We start from the raw sequence: 22,042 nt of genomic DNA on the forward strand, positions 1-22,042 counted from the left end.
CTTTCTTTCTTTCTTTCTTTCTTTCTTTCTTTCTTTCTTTCTTTCTTCCTTGTTTTCTTTCTTCCTTCCTTTCTTCTTTCTTCCTCATTTCCTTCCTTCCTTCCTTCCTTTTCTCTCCCTCTTTCTTTTTTTCATATGGACGATATGAGATATGTTTTACTTGACTCGACCTATTTGTAATAAAGTTTTGGTTTTTCTTTTTTTTCCAATAAGGCTCTGGGTAAGAGGTTGATAAAACAAATTTTTGTCAATTTAGAACAATTTCATTTCATTTTTAAAAATATTACCTCCCCAATGCCTCTTACATCTATCCCTTCCTTTCCATTTACATTACAGCTACCCTAGGCCGGGCATTCACTAAGACACTCAGTATGATAGCTTCTGAACCTATTTCTTTGCCTTCACTCTCTCCCTTCTGCTCCATCTTCCACACAGCTAACCAAAAAAATCTTCCCCACTTATAGGTCTGGCCATGTTATTCCCCTAAAAAAACCTTCAATGGCTCCCCCCTGCTTTGGGGACAAAATACAGTTATTAGCACAGAAGTTATTTTTCTATACTTTATGCTTACTAACTTGTGCACTTGTATCTCCTCCCTCTTCCCAGTCAATATTAATTCCTTAAGGGCAGGGACTGTGTTTATTTTACTGTTCAATCAACAAATACTTATTAAGTTCCTACCATGTGACAGAAACATTTTTATGTCTGACTCTTCATGACCCCATCTGGGGTTTTCTTGGCATAGATACTAGAATAGTTTGCCATTTCCTTCTCCAGTTCATTTTACAGATGAGGAAACTGAGGCACACAAGGTTAAATGACTTGCCCAGGGTCACACAGCTAGTGTCTGAGGCCAGGTTTGAACTAAGGTCCTCCTGATTCCAGACCTGCCACTATCTAATGTGCCACCTAGCTGGTGAATGGATTTGTGTGTGTGTGTGTGTGTGTGTGTGTGTGTGTGTGTGTGTGTGTGTTTGGAAGGGATATCCACAGTTGGGAGACTAGGAAAGGCTACCTATAGATGAGATATGAACTGAATCTTGAAAGAAGGAAGGGAGGAAAGAAAGAAAACATGCCAGGCTTGGAGGTGGATCACAGGCAATACAAAGGCAGGGAGATGGGAGATGCAGTCATGTGTTTGAAGAACAGTGGATTTGCTGAACTGAATGACAACTGAGCAGCCTTCATGGAGGCATTTATTGTGTTAACATCTTTCTGCCAATCTAATAGAAAGTGGCACCATGAGGGTCCCTCTGCAAACGAGAGACCCTCAATGTGCCAGGAATCTTCCCTGGAAGGGACTTGGGAGATTATCTGTTCCAAACTCCCTGCCCCCATTTTACAGATGAGAAGATAGAACCTGGGAGATTAAGTGCCTTGGCTCAGGGTCTCATGGAGCCCACGTGACAAGGGCAGCAAGGGAGGACAGAAAGTCCTGACCCCTTCAGAGTCCTGCCCAAGGCTTTCCTGGGGGTTCTCTGAGAAGGTGGCTCAAGCTGTTCCCCTGTGTCCCATCCCTCCTCTCCCACAGAGGCCAACAAATGAAGGAAGGGAGGGCAAACGCTCCCCCCCAATTTTGTCATTTAAATGCTAAGTGTCCAGGCTCTCTTAGAGCTTAGCACTTTTCAGCAGAGCTGAGCAAAATCCAGCAGCCCCGTGAGAAGGCAGCCCCTTAAAGCTAGAACATGCCTTGGGTCCGAGATGAGGGCTCAGGAGAAAGGTCCTTGATGGCTGGTTTTCCTTTTGTCTTTGTATGTCCAGACTTAATGCAGCTCCTGGCACATAAAGAAATATCTACTGGCCTGATTGGCTGATGAAGCCATCCTGCTGCCTTGTTTCCTGATAGCTCTGGCCAGGATGCCGGGGTTGAATCTGAGGCACTATGAGATTTTTTAAAATTAAAGCTGTTATTAAAGCAGATTGGACTCTCTCAATTTCTTATAACACAGTCCCTGCCCTCCCCACAATACATTCGTGGATTGTCACAAACACATCGCTAGAGCTTGGATTTAGAGGAATGAAGGACCTTGAAGACTATTGAGTCCAACTTCTCATTTTGCAGATGAGGAAACTGAGGCAAGAGAGGTTAGGTAACTTGCCCAGCATCACGCAATAAATGTCTGGGGTAGAATTTGAACTCAAGTCTTCCTCAGTCCAAGAAGTCACCACACCAAGTTGCTTTTCACATTACCATACAGAGTAGGTAGGATTGTCATTTTTATTATATTAGCTCGACCTGCTCATGAGCAATTAATATTTCTCCAGTTCTTTAGATCTGACTTTATTTGTATGAAAAGTGTTTTGTCATTATGTTTGTGCAATTTCTGGGTTTGTCTTGGCAAATAGATTCTCAGACATTTTATATTGTCTAGAGCAGTGATGGGCAAACTTTTTAAAGAGGGGGCCAAAGGAAAGGAAATGCTCATCTGTCAATCTGTTTCTAAGGCAGCTCTTTCAAAGTTTCATTGTATTGTATCCTACTCATTGTATTTGTCAGATTAGGAATAATGTTACGAAGCTGGGATAGAACATTTCAGGGGGCCACATCTGGCCCACAGGTTGTAGTTTGCCCATCATTGGTCTAGAGTAATTTAAAGTGGAATTTCTCTTTCTATCTCTCACAGCTGAACTTTGCTGGTAATGGACAGAAATGCTGGTGATTTATTTGGCTTTATTTTGTATCCTGCAACTTTACTAAAGTTATTAAATTATTTCAACCAGTTTTTTAGTTGATTCTCCAGGATAGGCAAAGCCTAAGTCCTGGAAAGCTGTAAAGTGTAGTTCATGAGAGTGCCTTTTTTTTTTTTAACAGTAAATCTAGTTAACAGTAAAAGATTATCCAGGATTCTCTAAGTATACCATCAAATTGTCTGCAAAGAATGATAGTTTACTTTCCTCATAGCCTACTTTAATTCCTTCCATTTCTTTTTTTTTTCTTATTGCTAAAGCTAGCAGGTCGTACACAGTAAGGAATGCAGGTATCAGAATTATGAAATAATTACTTATGTGAGATTGGAAGGAAAATGTCATAAACATGAAACAAGATAAAACTTTCATGATGAAGGGATAATATATGGAGAAAATAAATTGTGTGTAGGGGAAGGCAATTTGATCACATCAGTCCAATATGAGTTTGTAAGAGAGAATAATATATTATTATATAGTCTATTATCATTAGATTAATATATAAGTATATAGTATACATATTATATTAAAATGCCAGGTTAGGTGAGAACCTAAGAGTGTGCCATCAATCAACAGACATTTATTAGGCATCTATTATTATATATCAGGAGCTGTGCTAAAGATTAGGGATGAGAAGAAAAGCAAAAGACAGTCCCCGCTCTCAAGGATCTCCCTGTCTAAGGAGGGGAAATGACATGCCAAAAAACCTACGTCCAAACAAGATAGAGACAAGACAAGTCCTAGATAATTAGCAGAGGGAAGGCACTATTATTAAGGGAAATCAGGAAAGGCTTCTTCTAGAAGGTAGGAATTTAGCTGGGACTTGAAGGAAGCCAGAGAAGCCAGGAGGGAGAAATGAGGAAGGAGAGAGAGTTTCAGGGCTGGGAGACAGCCAGTGCAAGTGTCCAGAGTTGGGAGAGGGCATGTCCCCTTTGAGAAATAGCGTGGGAAAGAGAGAAGGACTTTGAATGTCAGTCTAAGGAGTCTGAACTTCGTTCTGAAGATGGAGGCTGGAGCACTGAGGGCTTGTAATATACTCAGCCTGGTACCCAGAGCATCAAGTCTACTATCTCAGCCTGAATCCAGTGCCTTCCACCTGCTGACTCATCTTCCTTCTCCCGTCATTAATTTTTTGCTCAGGGCATTTCAGTGGCAGAACTGCTGCTTGAACTCAGGTCTCCAAATGACCATGCTTGTGCTTTTCTTACTGTTTTGATCTGATATATCCCATCCACTTTCTCTAATTCTTGCCTTTTCTCAACTTCTCCTACCCTTTCTTCTTAATAAAAAACCCTTGCATGTGCCCTTCTATTCTGATATTATTTCCAAAACTCTTCTGGGGACATCTATCAAGGTGGCACAATGGATAGAGAAATGGGCTTGGAGTTAGGAGGACCTGAGTTCAAATCTAGCCTCAGATTTGAGTTACACTGGGCAAGCCACTAAGGCTGCCTTAGTTTTCTCAACTATAAAATGGGGAGAACAATAGCACCTACTTCACTAGGGTTGTTGTGAAGATTAAATGAAATGTATTTATGGGGCAGCTAGTTGGCACTGTGGATAGAGCACTAGGCCTGGAGTTGCAAGGAACTGGGTTCAAATCTAATCTCAGATTCTTCCTAGCTGTATGACCCTGACCAAATCATTTAACCCTTGCCCTTCTATCTTAGAATTTTTACTATGACCAAAAGTAAGAAGTTTCTTTTTTTTTTTTTAAATGAAATATTTTTAAACTACTTAGCACAATGCCTGGCACATAGTAAGTCCTTAATAAATGCTTATTTCCTTCCTACTTTTAATTATGAAAAAGTCTTATGAGTTCAGAAATGGCATATGATCTCAAGCATTTGCTTATATATTCAGCTTAATACAATAAACATTAAGGACCTACAATGTGCTTAGGGCTGCTGAATATTTTTTTGTTTTTGTTTGGGTCCTTTGTTGATTTTTTTGTCAGGGAGGGTTTGAACCAGACCTGTGATTTCAAGGATCTAAGAACCTCCTGATGAGGTACTCCCTCTCCCTTTCTGTGACGTTGTTTTAAATTTTATTTTATTTTATACACATTTATTATCTCTTCTTCCCACTGCCCCTTATAGTTATATATATATAACTTTTTAAAAATTATAAACCCTTACCTTCCACCTTAGAATCAGTATTGTGTATTGGTTCCAAGGCAGAAGCATGGTAATGGGCTGGGCAGTGGGGGTTAAGTGACTTGTCCAGGGTCATACAGCTAGCAAGTATCTGAGACCAGATTTGAAATCAAGACCTTCTGTCTTTAGGCTGGCTCTCAATTCTCTGAGCCATCTAGCTGCCCCTCAATAGAAGAATTTTTTAAACATTCTTCACAATACTCAGAGTCTAGCAAAAAAAAAAAATCCCCCATTGGCCAATGTCCAAATAGGCATGACACATTCTGAATTTAAGTCTATTGCCTCTCTGGCTAGAAGTGGAAGATGGCCTGCTTCATCTTCGGGTCTCCAGACTCTGCTGCAACTTTAAGGCATAAAGAATTGCCTGGGGAACAGACAGAGAGATATTATCTGATCTGCTCAGGTATCAGAGCCTAGAATATGAACCCAGATCCTCCTGATTTTAAGGCTTCTGGTGGGAATACAAAGACAAAGAAAAATTCTCTGTCCTTAAAGAGGGCACCACCAAGTTTGTTTGTTTTGTTTTTAAGGGTCAGGAAGGGACAGAACATGAATAGAGATAAGTCTACTGAAGTGGGAATATGATTAAGTCCACTGGAGGGGTCAGTGGGCCAGACCACTTGTAGCTGAGCAGCCGAGTGGGGACTCCGTCTCTTTGGAACACAGACCATAGAACTGGACATCAGACCATAGAGGTCAGCTAATCTGACCCTTTCATTTTGAGCTTTAGCTTAAGCATTGGAGATGAAGCGACCCAGAAAGGTTAAGTATGTGGCTATGATAAGTAACTACCTCTCCCCCAACCCCCAAGTCACTGTGCCTGAGTTCCTCCCAGTTTCCAGCCCAGGGACATTTAATTCACATTTTCTCCACTTTCTGCCTCTCTAACCCTATACTGAGAGGCTGTAAGGTATAGTGGATATGAGGTTGACTGTAGATTCAGGAAGATCTGAGTTCAAGTTCTCCCTCAGACATAGTTTAGCTCTATAAGCCTGGGCAAGTCTGTCATAATGTCAAAGTACCTCTGCTCTTGGAGACATTAAAACATGGCCAAGCTGCATTGATGGAGCAGGACTACAGGTGGACAGCTCCCTGCCTTGATGGAATCATGGGCATCTCTCCACTCCCCTCCAACTGCCTCCTAGCACCTTAAACAGGGCAGAACACACAGCAGGTCCTTGAGAAATATTTATTGGGGAACTTAGGCAGCTCAGTGGATAGAGAGCCAAGCCCAGAGATGGGAAGACCTGGGCTCCAATCTGCTCTCAGACCCTTCTTAGCTGAGTGAACCTGGACAGGTCACTTAACCCCATTGCCTAGCTCTTACCATTCTTCTGCCTTGGAATCAATATTTAATATAGATTCTAAGACAGAATGTCAGGATTTTTAAAAAGAAATATTTATTGAGGGAATGAATGGAGGTGTGAAAAAGGAAGTTGAATCATATCAGGGAGGTGCTGGGGCTGGTGAGTATTTATTATACCACGAAAATTGACAAATGCTACAAATCGGGTCTGAATTTGTTGTTTTGTTGATCGTCTAGACATAAGAAAGCAATAGAGAAAATGTTCTTCATACGGAGTAGACTTAAAAAATGTGTCTTACTTCCATCCTACTCCCAGAAGGCTGGTTGTTAAATACTGACCATTATATCTCCGGGTTCCCTGACCTTAAAGAGAGAAATTGAAACAGAGAGAAAGGAAGTGCCTTTGGGTCATATGTAAAGAGTCGTCTGGGGAGTGTTGTCCAAACTCTGGGAACCAGGCCAGGTACAGATTAAGCACACATTAAATCCCTGATTGAGTAAGAAGGAAGTGTAAGAAAACTCTCTGAAGGAAATGGGGGTTCTCTAATATCTCTGGCTAACTCTAGGGTTCCAGATCTCAGCGCTCTCCTGTCACCTCCCTGTCTGAGACCATCAGTCTCACTTCCTTTCATTCTCAGGGACAGGAATTCTCCCTGACTTCTCTGGCCGAGGCATCCTGGAGAAATGCTCAGAAGGAAGACTCAACACACCTTGGGGCAGTCCTTGCTGGAATGTTAATCCAGCCATATGTCTCTGACAATAGCACCAAAAGATGTGCCAGACCTTCCTGCCAATGCCTAGGAGTGGATCTTGTCAATCCCATTTTTGTTATAGCATCCTGAAGCTTAGGGCCAGAAGCTATGCTAGAAGGATATCACTGAGTTCAACCTTTTGATTTTATAAATGAAGAAACTAAAACCCATGGAGGCAAAGTGACTTGCCCAAGGTCCTACAGATAGGTAGCAACAGAGATAGGATTCAAACCTACCTAAAATCCAGTGCCCCATCACACTACCTAAGAGGCAGCTAGGTGACATAGTGGATAGATTTGAGGGGGTCAAGAAGACCCAAGTTCAAATCTGACTTCCAACACTTACTATGTGAGGCTAGACAAGATATTTAACTGCTCTTAGCCTCAGCTGTTTCCTCTGTAAAATGGGGGTAGTAGCTGGCACCTATTTTATGGTATTGTTATAAAGATGAAATGAAATGCTATGTTTGATGCTTTGTGAACCTTGAAGAGCTATATAAATGTTAATTATTATTACTATTACCTTCTATGTTCTATATAAAGAACTATGGCTTGGTTTTATAAAAATCTTACTTCTATTGCAATATTTTGACTTCATTTCTTTTTTTTTAATCCTTACCTTCTATAAAGATATTAAGTATCAGTTCTAAGACAGAAGAATGTTTTAGGGCCAGGCAACTGGAGTTAAGTGACTTGCCCAGGATCACACAGCTAGGAAGTGGCTGAGGCTAGATTTGTTGCCTTCCTTTTTAGTTGAATTCCTCCTTTCTAAAAAAAATAATTTAAGTCAAGTCAGTGAGTATTTATTAAGCTCTTATTATGTCTTGGGCACTGGGCTAAGGTCAGAGAATAAAACTGCCCAAGGAAAGGAAGATAGTTGCTTTCCTCAAGGGACTTACATTTCAATAGTGGAAGAGAGCACCTAAAAAGGGTTCTGAGAAACTGGGGGTGAATTGGGATGGGGAGAAGATACCCACAGTATCATGGTGGGAAAGAGAGAGTATAAATCTGCCTCTGACCCATCCGGCCACTTGGGCTGTTGGAGTCACCCAAGTCTGCCTCTCCTGAATAAAATGGAGCTTCCTTTTTCCTTCCCTGCGTCAGAGCTGAAAAAAAAAATGATCTTCAAGCTAGCTTATCAGAATCTAACGCCTTCATTTAAAATGTTTTTAAATATAATTTTAATTTTATTTTTATAAAAATATTTTTCTATGGTTACACAGTCTATATTCTTTCCCTGCCCTCTTCCATCCGCCCTCTCTCAGCTTCCACTCAACTCCTTCATTTTTTTTAAAAACCCTATTACCTTCCAACTTAGAATCAATGCTGTGTTTTGGTTGCAAGGCAGAAAAGAGCAGGCATTGGGGGTTAAGTGACTTGCCCAGGGTCACATAGCTAAGAAATATTTGAGACTTCCTGTCTAGTCCTGGTTCTTTATTCATTGAGTCATGTAGGTGCCCCCCAGCCTCACCCCAACTTGCCCAATTCCTTCTAAACAATGAGGAGCAAAGCATGAGGCCAGAGAAAGGTGGTGACCTGTGAAATGTCATTCATTCCCCAGACCTGGCTGGAATAATGGACCCAGGACCAAAAATGGGTCTCTTAACCAGAGTCTCAAACTCTTGTCGCTTTCTAAGATGTTAAAACATTCGAAGCACCATGACTGGTATATAGTAGGTGCTTAATAAATGCATGCTAATGCAATTTTATTCTAAATCAATTTATCCTTCTGGTTCCTAGAGATGTTCCCTGGGCTTTACTTATATCATTTCACATTTAGATCACAGGAATTTTTGTGCCCCATCTGACTTCCTCTCTTTTTTTTTCAGTTTTAATTTTTTATTTTAATAACACATTTCCATATAAGTTTTCCAAAGTTATATAATCCAAATTTTCTCCCCCCTTTTTCCTTCCCCCTCCTAGAGCTGATGAGCAATTCAGACTGGATTATACACACATTATGATGCAAAACATTTCCATATTATTCATTTTCATAAGCAAATAATCTTATAAAACCAAAAAGACTTCCTCCCTTTGATAACAGTGAATAGACTTCACTTATTCTTTAAACTTTGCAAATAGCTGCACAGCCTGTATTTCATTTGAACTTCACCACAAACTTCTAAGGTAGAAACTACAAGAATTATCTTCATTTTTTGTTGTTGTTGTTCAATCATTTCTAGTTGTGCTTGACTCTTCGTGACTCTATTTGAGGTTTTCTTGGCAAAGATGCTAGAGTGGTTTGCCATTTCCTTCATCAGCTCATTTTAAAGATGAGGAAACTAAGGTAAATAGAATTAAGGGACTTGCCCAGGGTCACACAGCAAATAAATATCCAAGGCTGGATTTGACCTCTGGCCTTCCTGACCATAGAACTAGTGCTCTTCACCACCTATTTATCCATAGCTTCATCTTACAGATGAGGAAACTGAGACTCAGAGTTAGGGAGTCACATAATTAGGGAGATTCAGAGATGGGATTTGAATTCAGGTCTCTAAGTCTGGCACTCTAAAATACTATGCCACCCTGCCTCTAAGATCTCTTTCTATTATCTTTAAAAATGTCACTACCATCTCGAGTCTGTTTTCATATGGTGGCATTTTGCCTCCTCCTCCCCCCCCAAAAAGACATCCCACTACCATTTAGATGCCCTTCTCTGAAACACCACCAGCATAACATCAGCACCACACCCAGGACCTGGGATGCTGGGACCCCAAGGTTTGTTTGAGAAAAGGGAGGATAAGTCTCTTTTTGCTTCCTAGTCTTTGGCCAGAGCAAGACACAGAAACATCTCAGAGTCAGAAGGATCTAATGGCCATCTGGTCCAACTAGAATGTCCTCTATGATATGCACAAATGACTGTTTGAAGGCTTCCTGGGAGGAGAGATCCACATTAAGTCTGTATCATCCAGAAACAGCCTACAGTGATTCCACCATCTCCTTCCTGCCCTATAATGGATAGGTAGAAGTCCATGATTCCATAACTATCACTCAATAAAGACTTAGAGTTGACTTATACTCCCCTACAATGACATCCATATACCTACCACTTGTCTGCTCTCTCTAACCTCTCCTAGAGCTCACCCTTAGTCTATCCCCCTGGGCTTCTAAGGCATTTCCCCACAAACAGAGATTTCACTGATGACTTCCTGTTCCTGATCATGTATCATAGTTTTAAATGAGACTGGATTCATGGGAGATGCCCTTGCTTACTGTTCACCACAGATTTATTAGGGTCAAACAAGATGATATTTGTAAAGAACTTAGCAGTGTCTGGCACACACCTTATTTTATAGTTGAAAAAAGAGGTTAAGTGACTTGCCCAGGGTCACATAGCTCATGAATGTTAGAGACAGTTTCCAATTATATTGAAATAGAGTGTTTAACATGTGCATTAAAATCAAAATGCCTTTATAGTATATAAGGCATGTGTGTGTGTGTGTGTGTGTGTGTGTGTGTATAATTTTTTTTAGCTCTATCTCTGAGTCACCAAATTTGGTTGCACCACAGATAGCTCTCTCCTTTCCTTATTTTTTAATTAAATTTTAAAAATTATCAAGTATTTCCCCCCCTTCTCAAATTCCCACCACCCACTGGGGGAAAAAAAGGAAAATGGAAACCCTCATAACAAATAAGCTTAAAGTAATACAACTTCCTACATTGGTCAAGTCCAAAAATGTGCATCTCACTCTACATTTTTGAGTCTCTCAGTCAAGAGACAAAGAGTAGTCTTCATCATCAGTACTCTGCATTGATCACATTTTTTGTCTTTCAGACTTGTTCATACAATGCCAACACCATAGTAGGCATTCTTCTTCTGATCCTACTAACTTCATTCTGTATCAGTTCATATAGCCTTTTCAGGTTTCACTGAAACTGTTTCTTTTTTCATTTCGTAGAGCCCCAAAGCATTCTTTTATATCTATTTACCATAATTTGTTCAGCCATTTCCCAATTGATGAGTACCCCCTTTGTTTCCAGTGCTTTGCCACCATCAAAAAAGCTTGTCCTTTCCTTTCTAGGAAAGGTGTTGGAACACCTCAGGGGGAGCTGTGAAGTTTCACTAGCTATAAGTTAGGGGGCATATTCTCTGTACAGGCTTGCTTTTCACCCCAGATCTTTAAGAGGGATTCTTCAATCAGGTCCAGACAGTAGTTCCTAATGGAATTAAAACTTGGAGTTATCTTTGATGCCTCTCCCTCCTTCACTCTACTAATCCAATAACCAAGTCCTGCCTCCCAAAGACTAGATTTCTGCAGAGGTGATTTCAGAATTCAAGAAAAGGAATAGGTAGGTTCTTGATAGAAAGCTATCTTTTTTTTTTTTTCAAACCCTTACCTTCTGTCTAGGAGTCAATACTGTGTATTGGCTCCAAGGCAGAAGAGTGGTAAGGGTTAGGCAATGAGGGTCAAGTCACTTGCCCAGGGTCACACAGCTAGAAAGCTATCTTGTTGTGTAAACTAACAATCACAAAAAAGACCTTTTTTTACTATGTTAGGGAGCATGAGGAAGGGTTTTGTGTTGGTTTTTTTTTTAAAGGGGGATAGAACCTCTATATGGGGTGGGGGGCAGTGCATAATGATAACAGACCACAGAAATAAGGTAGAATTATTCAACTTACTTTGCATCTATTTCTCTACCAAAGTAGGGTAATGATAACAGAAATAAGACAGAATTCTTCAACTCATTTTGCATTTGTTTCTCTTCCAAGGAAAATGATCTTTGGTCTCGAAAGGATAGAAAAAAATGATTACCTCAGAGTTGAAATTCTAGAAAAAATGAGCACCTTGATGCTCTCAGACAGTTCAAGTCACCAGGCATAAGCAAACTAAGTCCCAGGGAACTTAGAGAACCTGCAGATACGTGATTGTCAAATTGCTGCTGGTGAACTTTGAGATTTCATAGAGCGTGGGAGAGGAGGGGAAGAATTGGACAAGCACGAATTTTGTCCTGATTTTCAAAAAGGAAAAGAGGGTAGAGTTTCCAAACTCTAATCAGGCTAAATTGACTTGGATTGCTGACAAAATTCTAGAATGCCTGATTAAAGGGATGGCTTGTGAGAAAGGGAAATGGTAATCATCAAGAGCCAGCATGGGATCATGGAGAGCAGATAATGCCAGAATTAGCTGATATCCTTTTATGGGTAACTGTTCACGGCTCTTAAATGCACGTTTCAGTTCTGGCTCAGCAGCCAACTAAAAAGCTTTTTCTTAATCGCTAAGTAAGAAGGCAGTAAATAGTCACAGAATATTTGCACACTCTCTGAATGGGGTCAGGGATCCTCCATTGCACATTATCATGAATTTCCATAAGCATACTACCCATAGATAGGAAGCAGGCAGAGAATAGTGGGTTTGGACAGCTACTTCTCCCCATTTTGTACAAGAGGACTCCCAGGCTGGTAGATGCCATCGATGTTACTTACGTCTCTGGATTTCAACACATTTGACAAAATCCTTGAGCACAACATGGGCTAGATTTAGAACTGATTGGAAGATGCAAACAGAATTCGTGTTAATGTACTTATGCCAATGTGGAGTGTGGATACCACAAGGATATCTAAATGATATTCCGATCTTGGAAGAAGGTCTTTAGTGGGATGCCCTACCACAACAACCCTGGGCTTTTCAAAATGTCGATTAATTACTTGGATAAAAGCATAGTTTAAGCATCGATCAGTGGCATAATTCGAAGCAGGACAATGACAGTCATGATCAAAAAAAGATAAACACATTAAAGCATCGAGCTGAACCAAAAAGGAGGGAATTTTAGAGCAGTGTATATGAAATCCTAATTGGGGTCCAAAATGAATTATTGCATGAGTGCATATTGAAAATCAAGGAACAATGTATGAGATAAATATCTAGGGGTTTTAGTGGGCTGAAAGCCTAATATGACCAGCTCAATTGTCATGAGAGCTAAAAAAAATAGGAATGGTATTTAGACCATGGCAGCATAATGAAGAGGATTCTAGATTTAGAGTGGAAGATATCTGGATTTGAGTCCCATCTCTGTTACTGACTTCTGTGTGACTCTGGGCAAGTCATTTATTTCTCTGGGCTTTGGGTTCTCTCTCTGTAAAATGAGAGGGTTGGACTTGATGATGCATAAGGTCCCATCCTGCTTTAAATCTATGATCTTATAAACACAAGAAAGGACAGTCTCACCGTATGCTTTCCTGAACAGATCACATCTAGGAGACCAATTTAGTTAAAGAAATGGTATGATATGTTGTGATTTTTAGATACCCACTACAGTTTCTGGTGCATAGTTGCTTAACAAATGTTTGTTCAATTTAAGTTTAATTTAATTTAATTGAGGCAGCTATGCAGTTAAAGTCACTAGCAGGCTGGAGTCAGGAAGATTTGAGTTCAAATCAAGCTTCAGTCATTTCTGGTGTGACCCTGGGCAGATTGCTTCACTTCTGTTTGCCTGCATTTCCTTAATTATACAATGGGGATAATAATAGCACCTTCCTCCTAAGGTTGTTGTGAAGATCAAATCATATCATATTTGTAAAGTGCTTAAAACAGAATCTTAGCCCAGAACTGGTGCTTACTAGGCATTATACAAATGTTAGGCATTATTATTATTATTATTATTATTATTATTATTATTATTTAATTTAAAGGGTTATAATGAGGTAGAGAGATTAGATTTATTCTGCTTGGTCCCAGAAGCAGAACTAGAAGCAACAAGAAAAAATCAGAGAAGGATATTTCAGCTTGAAATAAGGAAAAACCTCCTGACAACTAGTCCAAGAGTGAAATGGGTTATCTCCAGAAGTCATGTGTAGGTTATCCTTGACAAAATTCTTCCAGTAGAGGCTGGATGTCCACCTGTCAGGGATATGTCGAAGGGAATATTGCTCCAGACTTATGCTAGTTGACTTCTGAGACTCTTCCAGTTCGGAGATTCTAGGGCTTCATAGTCAGACTCCCTCCATATCTCTGCCTGATGGAATTCTTTTCTTCAAGGAGCAGCTCAAATTTTGTTTCTGCAAGTTAACCTTCCAATGTCCCAGTTAGAAGCGGGCCTTCATTCACTAAATCAGCCCAGTCTGATCTCTCCTATTCATTTAATCATATTCTCACTTGTACAAAACAGCTGTATGCATTGTTCATGGCCACTGTCACACTCCGTCCCCAAATGCTCAGCTTCCTTAATGGCAGGCAATGTGATCTACAGAAAGGGGTGCTGCATTTGGAATGAATGGAATTGGGGTTGAATTCCAGTTTTACTATTTCCTGCCTGCCTGATTTTGGACAACTCTCTGGGCCTCAGTTTCCTTCTCTGTGAAATTAAAGGCTTGAGCCAGGTGACTCTTCTAGATCTAAGATGCTCTTTCATCTTTTTGCCCCCACTCCCAGCACCTCTCTCAATGTTCTGCATAGTCCTCTTTCCCCCCAGATCTGTAATTTCACTGGTGTAGGAAACTCTTGGTGAGCAAAATCCCTCTGCCAATGTCAGCAAACAATTGCCCTATGAGTTAAAATCTTGGAGAGGAGCCTAAGGCACTGAGAGACATAAGTGACTTGCCTCAGAGTCACATAGGTGAACCCTATCTTCTTATCTCTGAGGCAACTAGGTTGTACACCAAATCACTTAATCTCTTTTTGCCTCAATTTCCTCATTTTTAAAATAATAGCACTCACCTTCTAGAGTTGATGTGAGGATCAAATGAAACAATATTTGTAAGTTGCTTAGCATAGTACCTGGCACATACTAAATGATATGTATATATAAAAGCTCCACTATAAAAAAGACTTGTACAAAAATATTCATAGCCAAGCTCTTTGTGATGGCAAAAAATTGGAAAACAAGGGTATGCCCTTTGATTGGGGAATGGCTGAACAAATTATGGTATCTATTGGTGATGGAATTCTATTGTGCTGAAAGAAATAAAGAACTGGAGGAATTCCATGTGAACTGGAAAGACCTCCAGGAAGTGAAGCAGAGCGAAAGGAGCAGAATTAGAAGAATATTATACACAGAGATGGATACACTATGGCACAATAGAACCTAATGGACTTCTTTACTAGCAGCAATGCAATGATTCAGGACAATTCTGAGGGACTTATGAGAAAGAACGCTACCCACATCCAGAGAAAGAACTGTGGGAGCAGAAACACAAAAGAAAAACAACTGCTTGATCACATGGGTCGGTGGGGGTATGATTGGGGAATGTAGACTCTAAGCGACCACCCTAGTGCAAATATTAATAATATGGAAATAGGTCTGGATCAATGAAGTGTAAAACCCAGTGGAATTGCTCATTGGCTATGGTAGGGGTGTGGGAGGAGGGGAGAGAAAGAACATGAATCATATAACCATGGAAAAATATTCTAAATTAATGAAATAAAAAAATTTTTAATGCAAAAAAAATAAATAAAAGCTCCACCATGCTTCTCCTCCCCCTCTGACCAGCAGCCCAATGGAAGCGCTTATTCCCTCCCTTGAGCTGGAGCACTGGAGCCACTCCCCTCCTTTATCCCTCCCCTGTCTGGGGTAAGGGGGGGCACTTGATCTCTGGGTGGGGGCATGGCATGGCACTTTTTCTCTAAAAGGTTCACCATCACTAGCCTAGATGATACCTTTTACACAACTTCCAGCAAGCAAGCCATTCTGGGGACAATACCCACCATAATGTTGTTGTTGTTTTTTTAATTACCCTTTGGGTCCTCAACAATTTTGATTCTTCTAGGCCACAACATTCATCGTTTGCTGTCATATTATGTGTAGATGCTTTTAATGGGCTTTCATGGCAGGGAACATCTTGAGATTGCTGAGAGTTTCCTGCTTTTTTTTGTGGAGGGGTTTTGTATTCCTTGCTTTTGTATCTCCAGAACCTAGCACAGTGCTCAGCACATAGTAGGAGCTTAATAAATACTTCTTGTTGGATGAATGACTAGATGGAGGTCTGCGTGCTGAGGTCTACTGAATCAAAATGGGAAAACAATTGGGAATTAGAAAGAGATTTTAGATGGGCAGAACAGGGGGTTCAGCTGAAAGTAGAAAAGAACGAGATGAGAAGAGGGAGAGGAATGTGTCAAGCAAGGATCCAAAGTGTTTGATGGAGCAGAATCTGAAGGTGGAGATCAGAGGATAGTGAGATGGTAGATAGGAAAGAAGCAGCTACGTGAGGGAGGGAACAGTTGGTGTCTCTTTTTACATTCTGGTTTCTGTCTGTTTTAGGTCAGTCAATAATTTCCTGATGACTGGTCCCAAGGTAAGAGAATCTTCTGACTTTCCCCTTTAGTCTCCTACCTTTACACTTTGGCCACTTTTTGATACCAAATCATTTTTTCCATTAGCTGTCACCTTTTCCCAGGGGGGTAGGGACAAACTCTCATGCACTTGTTCATACTATCCCTCTGCCAACAATGTCTCCCCTACTTCTCCACTTCCAAATCCTGCCTTTCCTTTCAGGACCAACTCAGATGCCACTTTCCACAGGAAGCCTGCTCTTAACTGCCCCACTCCCCATCCCCAACCAGCCAGTACCTTGTACTTCTCTTGGGAATTTAGTTTGAACTTTTTCTACTCCATTTCTACTCCATCTCTTATCCTAATGATCTGTCTCCACATCAGTGCCCCTGCTCAGGCATAAGATCCTTCAAGAGAGGAAGTTGCCCATCAGCCACTTATATTCTATCATACCATAGGAAGAAGCTATCATATACTACTTAAGTCTTCCGTTCTCTTAGCTAACCCAAGACAGAGTCCAGCAAAATGGTCCCCTCCTTTGTTGGAGATATCATTACCCCTTTTGGGAGAAGGGGAGAACCTACCACACTATTGGCTCATGTTGAACTTTTGGCCCATCAGAACATTCTGATATGGCTTCAATAAACTGTTGCTTGGCTCTGAACAGCATGGAACTAGCTTGCAAACCACAGTCTAACTCTATGTTTTATTTATGTTTGTCTTTCTCTCACAGCATCTATAGTGGTGCTCTATACATATAGTAGATGCTCAGCAAATTCTTGTTGCAATGTTGAAATAAAAGAGAGCAACTATATTAAAGAGGTGTTGGTTGACAGTTCTTGACTGCTATGATTGGTAGCATTATTAATGGCAGGATAATCAAGGAAAACTGATGTTGGCCCATCCATGCCCTGTGCAGTGTTCATAATACAGACCACATCTTTGGAGAGTCTTGGCTCAGTGAAAAGGAAGTGTTTATGCTTTTAGGCCCCAGACTGCTCTCAGAGGCCTATTTACATATAGATATAGTGTTGGTGGGGAGGGGGTGGAGCAAGGTTGATGCTGGGGCAGGTAACCTGTTGTTTGGAATGGGGAGGTATAACCTGTCGAAATCTATTTATCATCTCCAGATAATCTGACAAGGATGGCTTAGTTGATAAGAAAGTAATGGACATGGGAAATCTTTCTGTTAGCTCATGGCTGCTGCTCCGAAGTGCCATTGAGTCACAAGTTTATTATATATGAAATCAAAATTCCCTTTCACCCCAAAAGTACAGAGAGAGTTTTGCAGACATTGCAATTAGTTTAGACAACACGCAGAAACCTCAGAAACTTCAAGATGAAGATAAGAGTACAAGGTTGGATTGTAGCTGCTTCATCATCATCAGTTAAGTCTGGGAATATTTTGCTGCGTCAGGAAGTCCCTGAATTTTTCAGCCTTGGCTGTCTCAATCTACTTTTGAAACTCAGCAACTGCATTCCTGACCAAAGGGGAAAATGTCAACCTCTTGACTTCTGGCTTGCTAAGGACTTAAAGCTTCCCAATAAGGCCACAATACTTTTCAACAAGAAAAGGTGTAGATCACAAAAGGGGTCAAAAGAGGAGTCTCAGATTTTTATCTATTTGAGACTATTTCTCTTATTGGCCTCCCACAATAACCCAAATTAGAACAATATTACCTATGATACTTAGTCATGTGTTAGAGGATTGGGCAGTGACCAGGAATGTCCATTTTGGATGGAAAAACTAAAACACAGACAAAATAATTGACTAAAGGCAGAATGGCAAGCTAAGAAATCAATATGGAGTCCTGACTCACATGTTACTTTATCTTCCAGGATAAAACACTCCTCCCTTCCTTCCTATGCTCAAATAGATTTTGAGATAGAGGAACCCTTAGAGATCATCTAGTCCAACCCTCTTGTTTGGCAAATAAGGAAACCAAGGTCCAGAGAGATTAAAATCATTTTTTCCAAAGTCATATAGGCAGGAGATAGCAGAACTGGGATTCCTACTCAGATTCCATATCAGTGCTCCTCCCACAGTGTCATGAAGGGGTAGGGTTTGCAGGTTATTGGAGTCTGAAAACTCCTAACCCTGACACAATAGGAAAAAGGACAAATCTTTGGGGCAACCCACTAAAGAACTCTCTCTGAGGCCAAAAAGTTCTGTCAAGGCTATAGTTGTTACTCTCATGAGCTCATGATTCAAATTTATTACAACCAATTCTTTTGATGTTCTCAAATGACTGGATGGAATAGCCTCTACACATGACTGCTCTGAGGAATATCTACATCCATCACAGAAAGACAATCAGGAACTAGTCAATCAACAGACACTTAGTAAGCATCCCTAGGTCAGGTCCTTGGCTAGGCACTAGGGTATATAAATTTCAAAATGAAATACTCCCTGCTCTCAAAGAGATTACAGTAATCTACAGGGGGGATATGTGCACATATGTGTATAAATAAATAGAAAATAATAGGAAAGTAAAGGAGAGAAGAAAGCATTAGAAACTGGAGGGATCAGAAAATGGCTCATCCCTTGTGGTGCTGCCCTGTTGTGATGAAATCCTATCATAATCTAATTTCTTCCTTTATTATCATATAGATTTTCAAAATAAGTCTAATCATATTAGTTTGGGCTGGCAGCAGTGAGAGCTCTGTGTCTTCTTGGTGATATGTACAGGTTACAGGCAGCTCCAAGGTTCAAGAAAGGCTTGGGGCTTTTAACCCCTTTCCTCTGCCTTTACCTCCCCCTCCCCAGTCCTCCAGGATCAGTAGTCCTGATCTCCCTGCTCTGCTAACACAGGGTGAGGGGAGATATGAACCGGTAATGAGTGGAATGGGGAAAAAGAGTTATTTTTGACAGGCATGGGAACAGTCTGACTCTTCAGAGTCCTGTCCCTGTCTTGCCTATATATATCCTGTTTGAAGATTAGCTGTTTACGTGTTGTCTCCCGCCTGACTGAACTCCTTGAGAGTAAAGACTATCTTTGGCTTTCTCTGTTTCCCTAGTGCTTAAAACAGTGCCCTGCACATAGTAGGTGCTTAATAAATACTAGTTAACTGACTGACTAACCCAGGTCATTGTGCACACGGACACTTTCGTTCCTGCAGGCCTATCTGATCTACTCTAGCAGTGTGGCCGCTGGTGCTCAGAGTGGTATTGAAGAATGCAAATACCAGTTTGCCTGGGATCGATGGAACTGTCCTGAGAGAGCACTCCAGCTGTCCAGTCATGGCGGGTTACGCAGTGGTAAGGAAAGCCTCAGCCGCAGCTCCTGGGACCCCTTGGCCACAGGTTAGAGCCCCACATCCTGGCCCAGCCCTGAACACAGCCACATTCTCCTTATTACAGGACCTGGCCTCTTTCCTCCATTCAGCTCCTTCTTTGAAATCTTGTCTACCCAGAAAAGTTGTTCCCTACTCTTCCTACAGCCTTCCTACAACCCTGTGGACCTTGATTTCCAGGGCTGGTTCATCCTTATTCTGTCCCATTATCTGCACCCACAATGTCCTATTATTATCAGGGGAGAAGATGGCCAATGGACATGGGGTTGATGTTTGTATTCTCAGTGTCATGCTCAAATAAGCACTTAATAAATATTTCTTGGATTGAATCTAGTTTGCTTGGTGATGGACATAAAGCTTGAGTAGGAATCATCCTTCCAAGTAACCTGTGCATGCAAGCACACATGTATACACATAGACACATCCATAACACTGGCTCAAAAGTTCAGTCAAGAGGCTAGGAGGGCCCAGTGAGATGGATCATTCCTGAAGGCCAAAACTTTGTTTCCTTCCCTCTACCAATATCCTGGAGCAAACCTGTCTCAGGCTCACACAGCAGGCTCCTCAGATTCATCTTCTTCAATTTCCTCCAGGCTTTGTCTCATCCAGACCCATTCCCAGTTCCCACTTTAGCTAGGCATCTTTTCTTGGGTTCCCAGAAGGCACCACTGGCAAAATGTCAGAGGAAAGTAGAGAACAAACAAGCTGTTCAAGGGCCAGAGGGAACAAGAGGAAAGGAGGTGAGAAAGCTTGGGAAATGGAGTATAGAGCAGAGTGAAGCAGGGGAGTGATATAGTATAATAGTACATATATATATTCATATATATATATATATAGTGATATATTAAATATCAGGTGTGATGTACTATCCTATTCTATAATCCACATACTAAGAATCTGTTAATGAACCTGAAATGTTTAACCTGGAGAAGGTTAAAACAATGCCTAGCATATAGTAGGTGCTTAATAAATATGAGTATGTAACCAGTCTTCCAAGCAAGCCCAAGTATTCTTAGAAGGGACATGATAGCTGTCTTCAAGTTTCTGTAGCCCTTAGCACAGAACCTGGCACATAGTAGGCACTCAATAAATGTTTATTGATTGGCTGATTATCATAGGCAAGAAGGATCCAATATATTTTGCTTGACCCCAGAGGGAAGAACTAGGATCACTTTAGGAAGTTTCAGGGATCTCCCCTTTAGCTCAGTCGGAGGTGTCTAAAAGTGGGATGCACTTCCTCTCTAAGGTTGAAGTTGTCCAGTCACCTGTGTAGTGAGGATTCCTGCTTCCCTGTGTGGGTTCAATTGGATGGCTTCTGAGGTTAGCATGAGGGACATTGAAGGGGAAGCAGCCTACACTCCCCTCTAGATGTCCTCATTCTGATTCCTGACAGCTAATCGAGAGACAGCCTTTGTGCATGCTATCAGCTCTGCTGGGGTCATGTACACATTGACCCGAAACTGCAGCCTTGGAGATTTTGACAACTGCGGATGTGATGACTCCCGAAATGGGCAGCTAGGTAAGTACCCAGTGTGAGAGGTGAGTAGGGGTGGGAGTCAGTGACAGAAATAAGTTAAAACTGTGAAGGGGGCAGAGAACTCTGTAGGCATCAGGGGAAGGCTCTACATAAAACGAGACCCTTTCACTAAAAGAAAAAGAGAGAAGCCAATGAAACTCGTTCTCAAGGGATGGCTATTTATATTCCCTTTAACATTCTCTTTCCTGTCCTTTCCTCTGTTTTTCTTTTTCTGGAGCCCAGCTCCCCTTTTTTCCCCTGGTTCCCCTCGTTCTTTTTCTGTGACTCTCTCCTAGGAATATGTCCCCAGGTTCCCTCTCCTCCCTCAGACCACACACTCATTTATCCCTTTGAAGCGATATCCAGTACTCCTCAAGTCCCTCCCTACTACTCAATCAATCCTAACTCCTTGGGACCCTAGTTCCTCTTTTCCCCTCATCTTGAGCCCTTGTCCCCAAAGTTCCACCCCCATTCTCTCCTCAGCCTCTTCTATCTTTCTCTCTTCTTCTCCCTCACCCCACCCTGCCCTACACAGATCTGCCTTAAGCAGGCACTTTGGTTTCACATACTTTGAAGATCTGATTTCTCTTACTGTAATCTAAATCTCATTGATAGCTAAAACAGAGCAAATTTCCGAACTATCCCCATCCTTGGGGGTGGAATGGGGGCAGCTGGTTTTATTCATCTTGCTCCACTCCACTTTGGGTTTCTTAGCCACATACTCTGGACAACAAGGGTGCTCAGGGTTTATTCATACCAGAAAGGAAAAAATAAATTCAGAAATTATACAAGAAGCTAAAGGGAATCAGAGGGGTCTAGAGAACTCTCAATTCTTGGTGATCACCCCTTTTAACATTCAGTCCAACCAAAACCATAATTTTTAACTCCTTACATTTGAAGAAAGCTAAAGATCCTGAGGAGAGAGGTGGAAAGGAAGGGCATTCCAGGCATAGAGGACAGCCAGTTAATACCAAAGTCCCAGAAATGAGAAATGTGTCAGGGATAAGGAATAGTAAGAAAGCTCGTTGGCTGGACCATAGAGATTGCGAAGGGAAAGGAGATATGGCATGTTATCCAAGGACCTACCAAGCCACCTCCCAACACGTTCAAGGACAAGCAGGTCCTCC

At 41.3% G+C, this 22,042-nt stretch overlaps 1 protein-coding gene across 1 annotated transcript in view; it reads left to right on the forward strand.

Annotated features, from left to right (window-relative positions):
* The window catches only part of WNT8B (Wnt family member 8B), a 30,217-nt gene that overhangs the window by 6,045 nt on the left and 2,130 nt on the right, over positions 1-22,042 (forward strand). The window contains exons 2-4 of the mRNA XM_044662878.1: positions 16,094-16,127; positions 19,226-19,364; positions 20,793-20,918. Of these exons, the coding sequence (XP_044518813.1) occupies positions 16,094-16,127; positions 19,226-19,364; positions 20,793-20,918 (299 nt within the window). The remainder of the gene's footprint in view (positions 1-16,093; positions 16,128-19,225; positions 19,365-20,792; positions 20,919-22,042) is intronic.

Source organism: Gracilinanus agilis, chromosome 2 (genome assembly GCF_016433145.1).
Source record: "Gracilinanus agilis isolate LMUSP501 chromosome 2, AgileGrace, whole genome shotgun sequence".
Classification (NCBI taxonomy): domain Eukaryota; kingdom Metazoa; phylum Chordata; class Mammalia; order Didelphimorphia; family Didelphidae; genus Gracilinanus; species Gracilinanus agilis.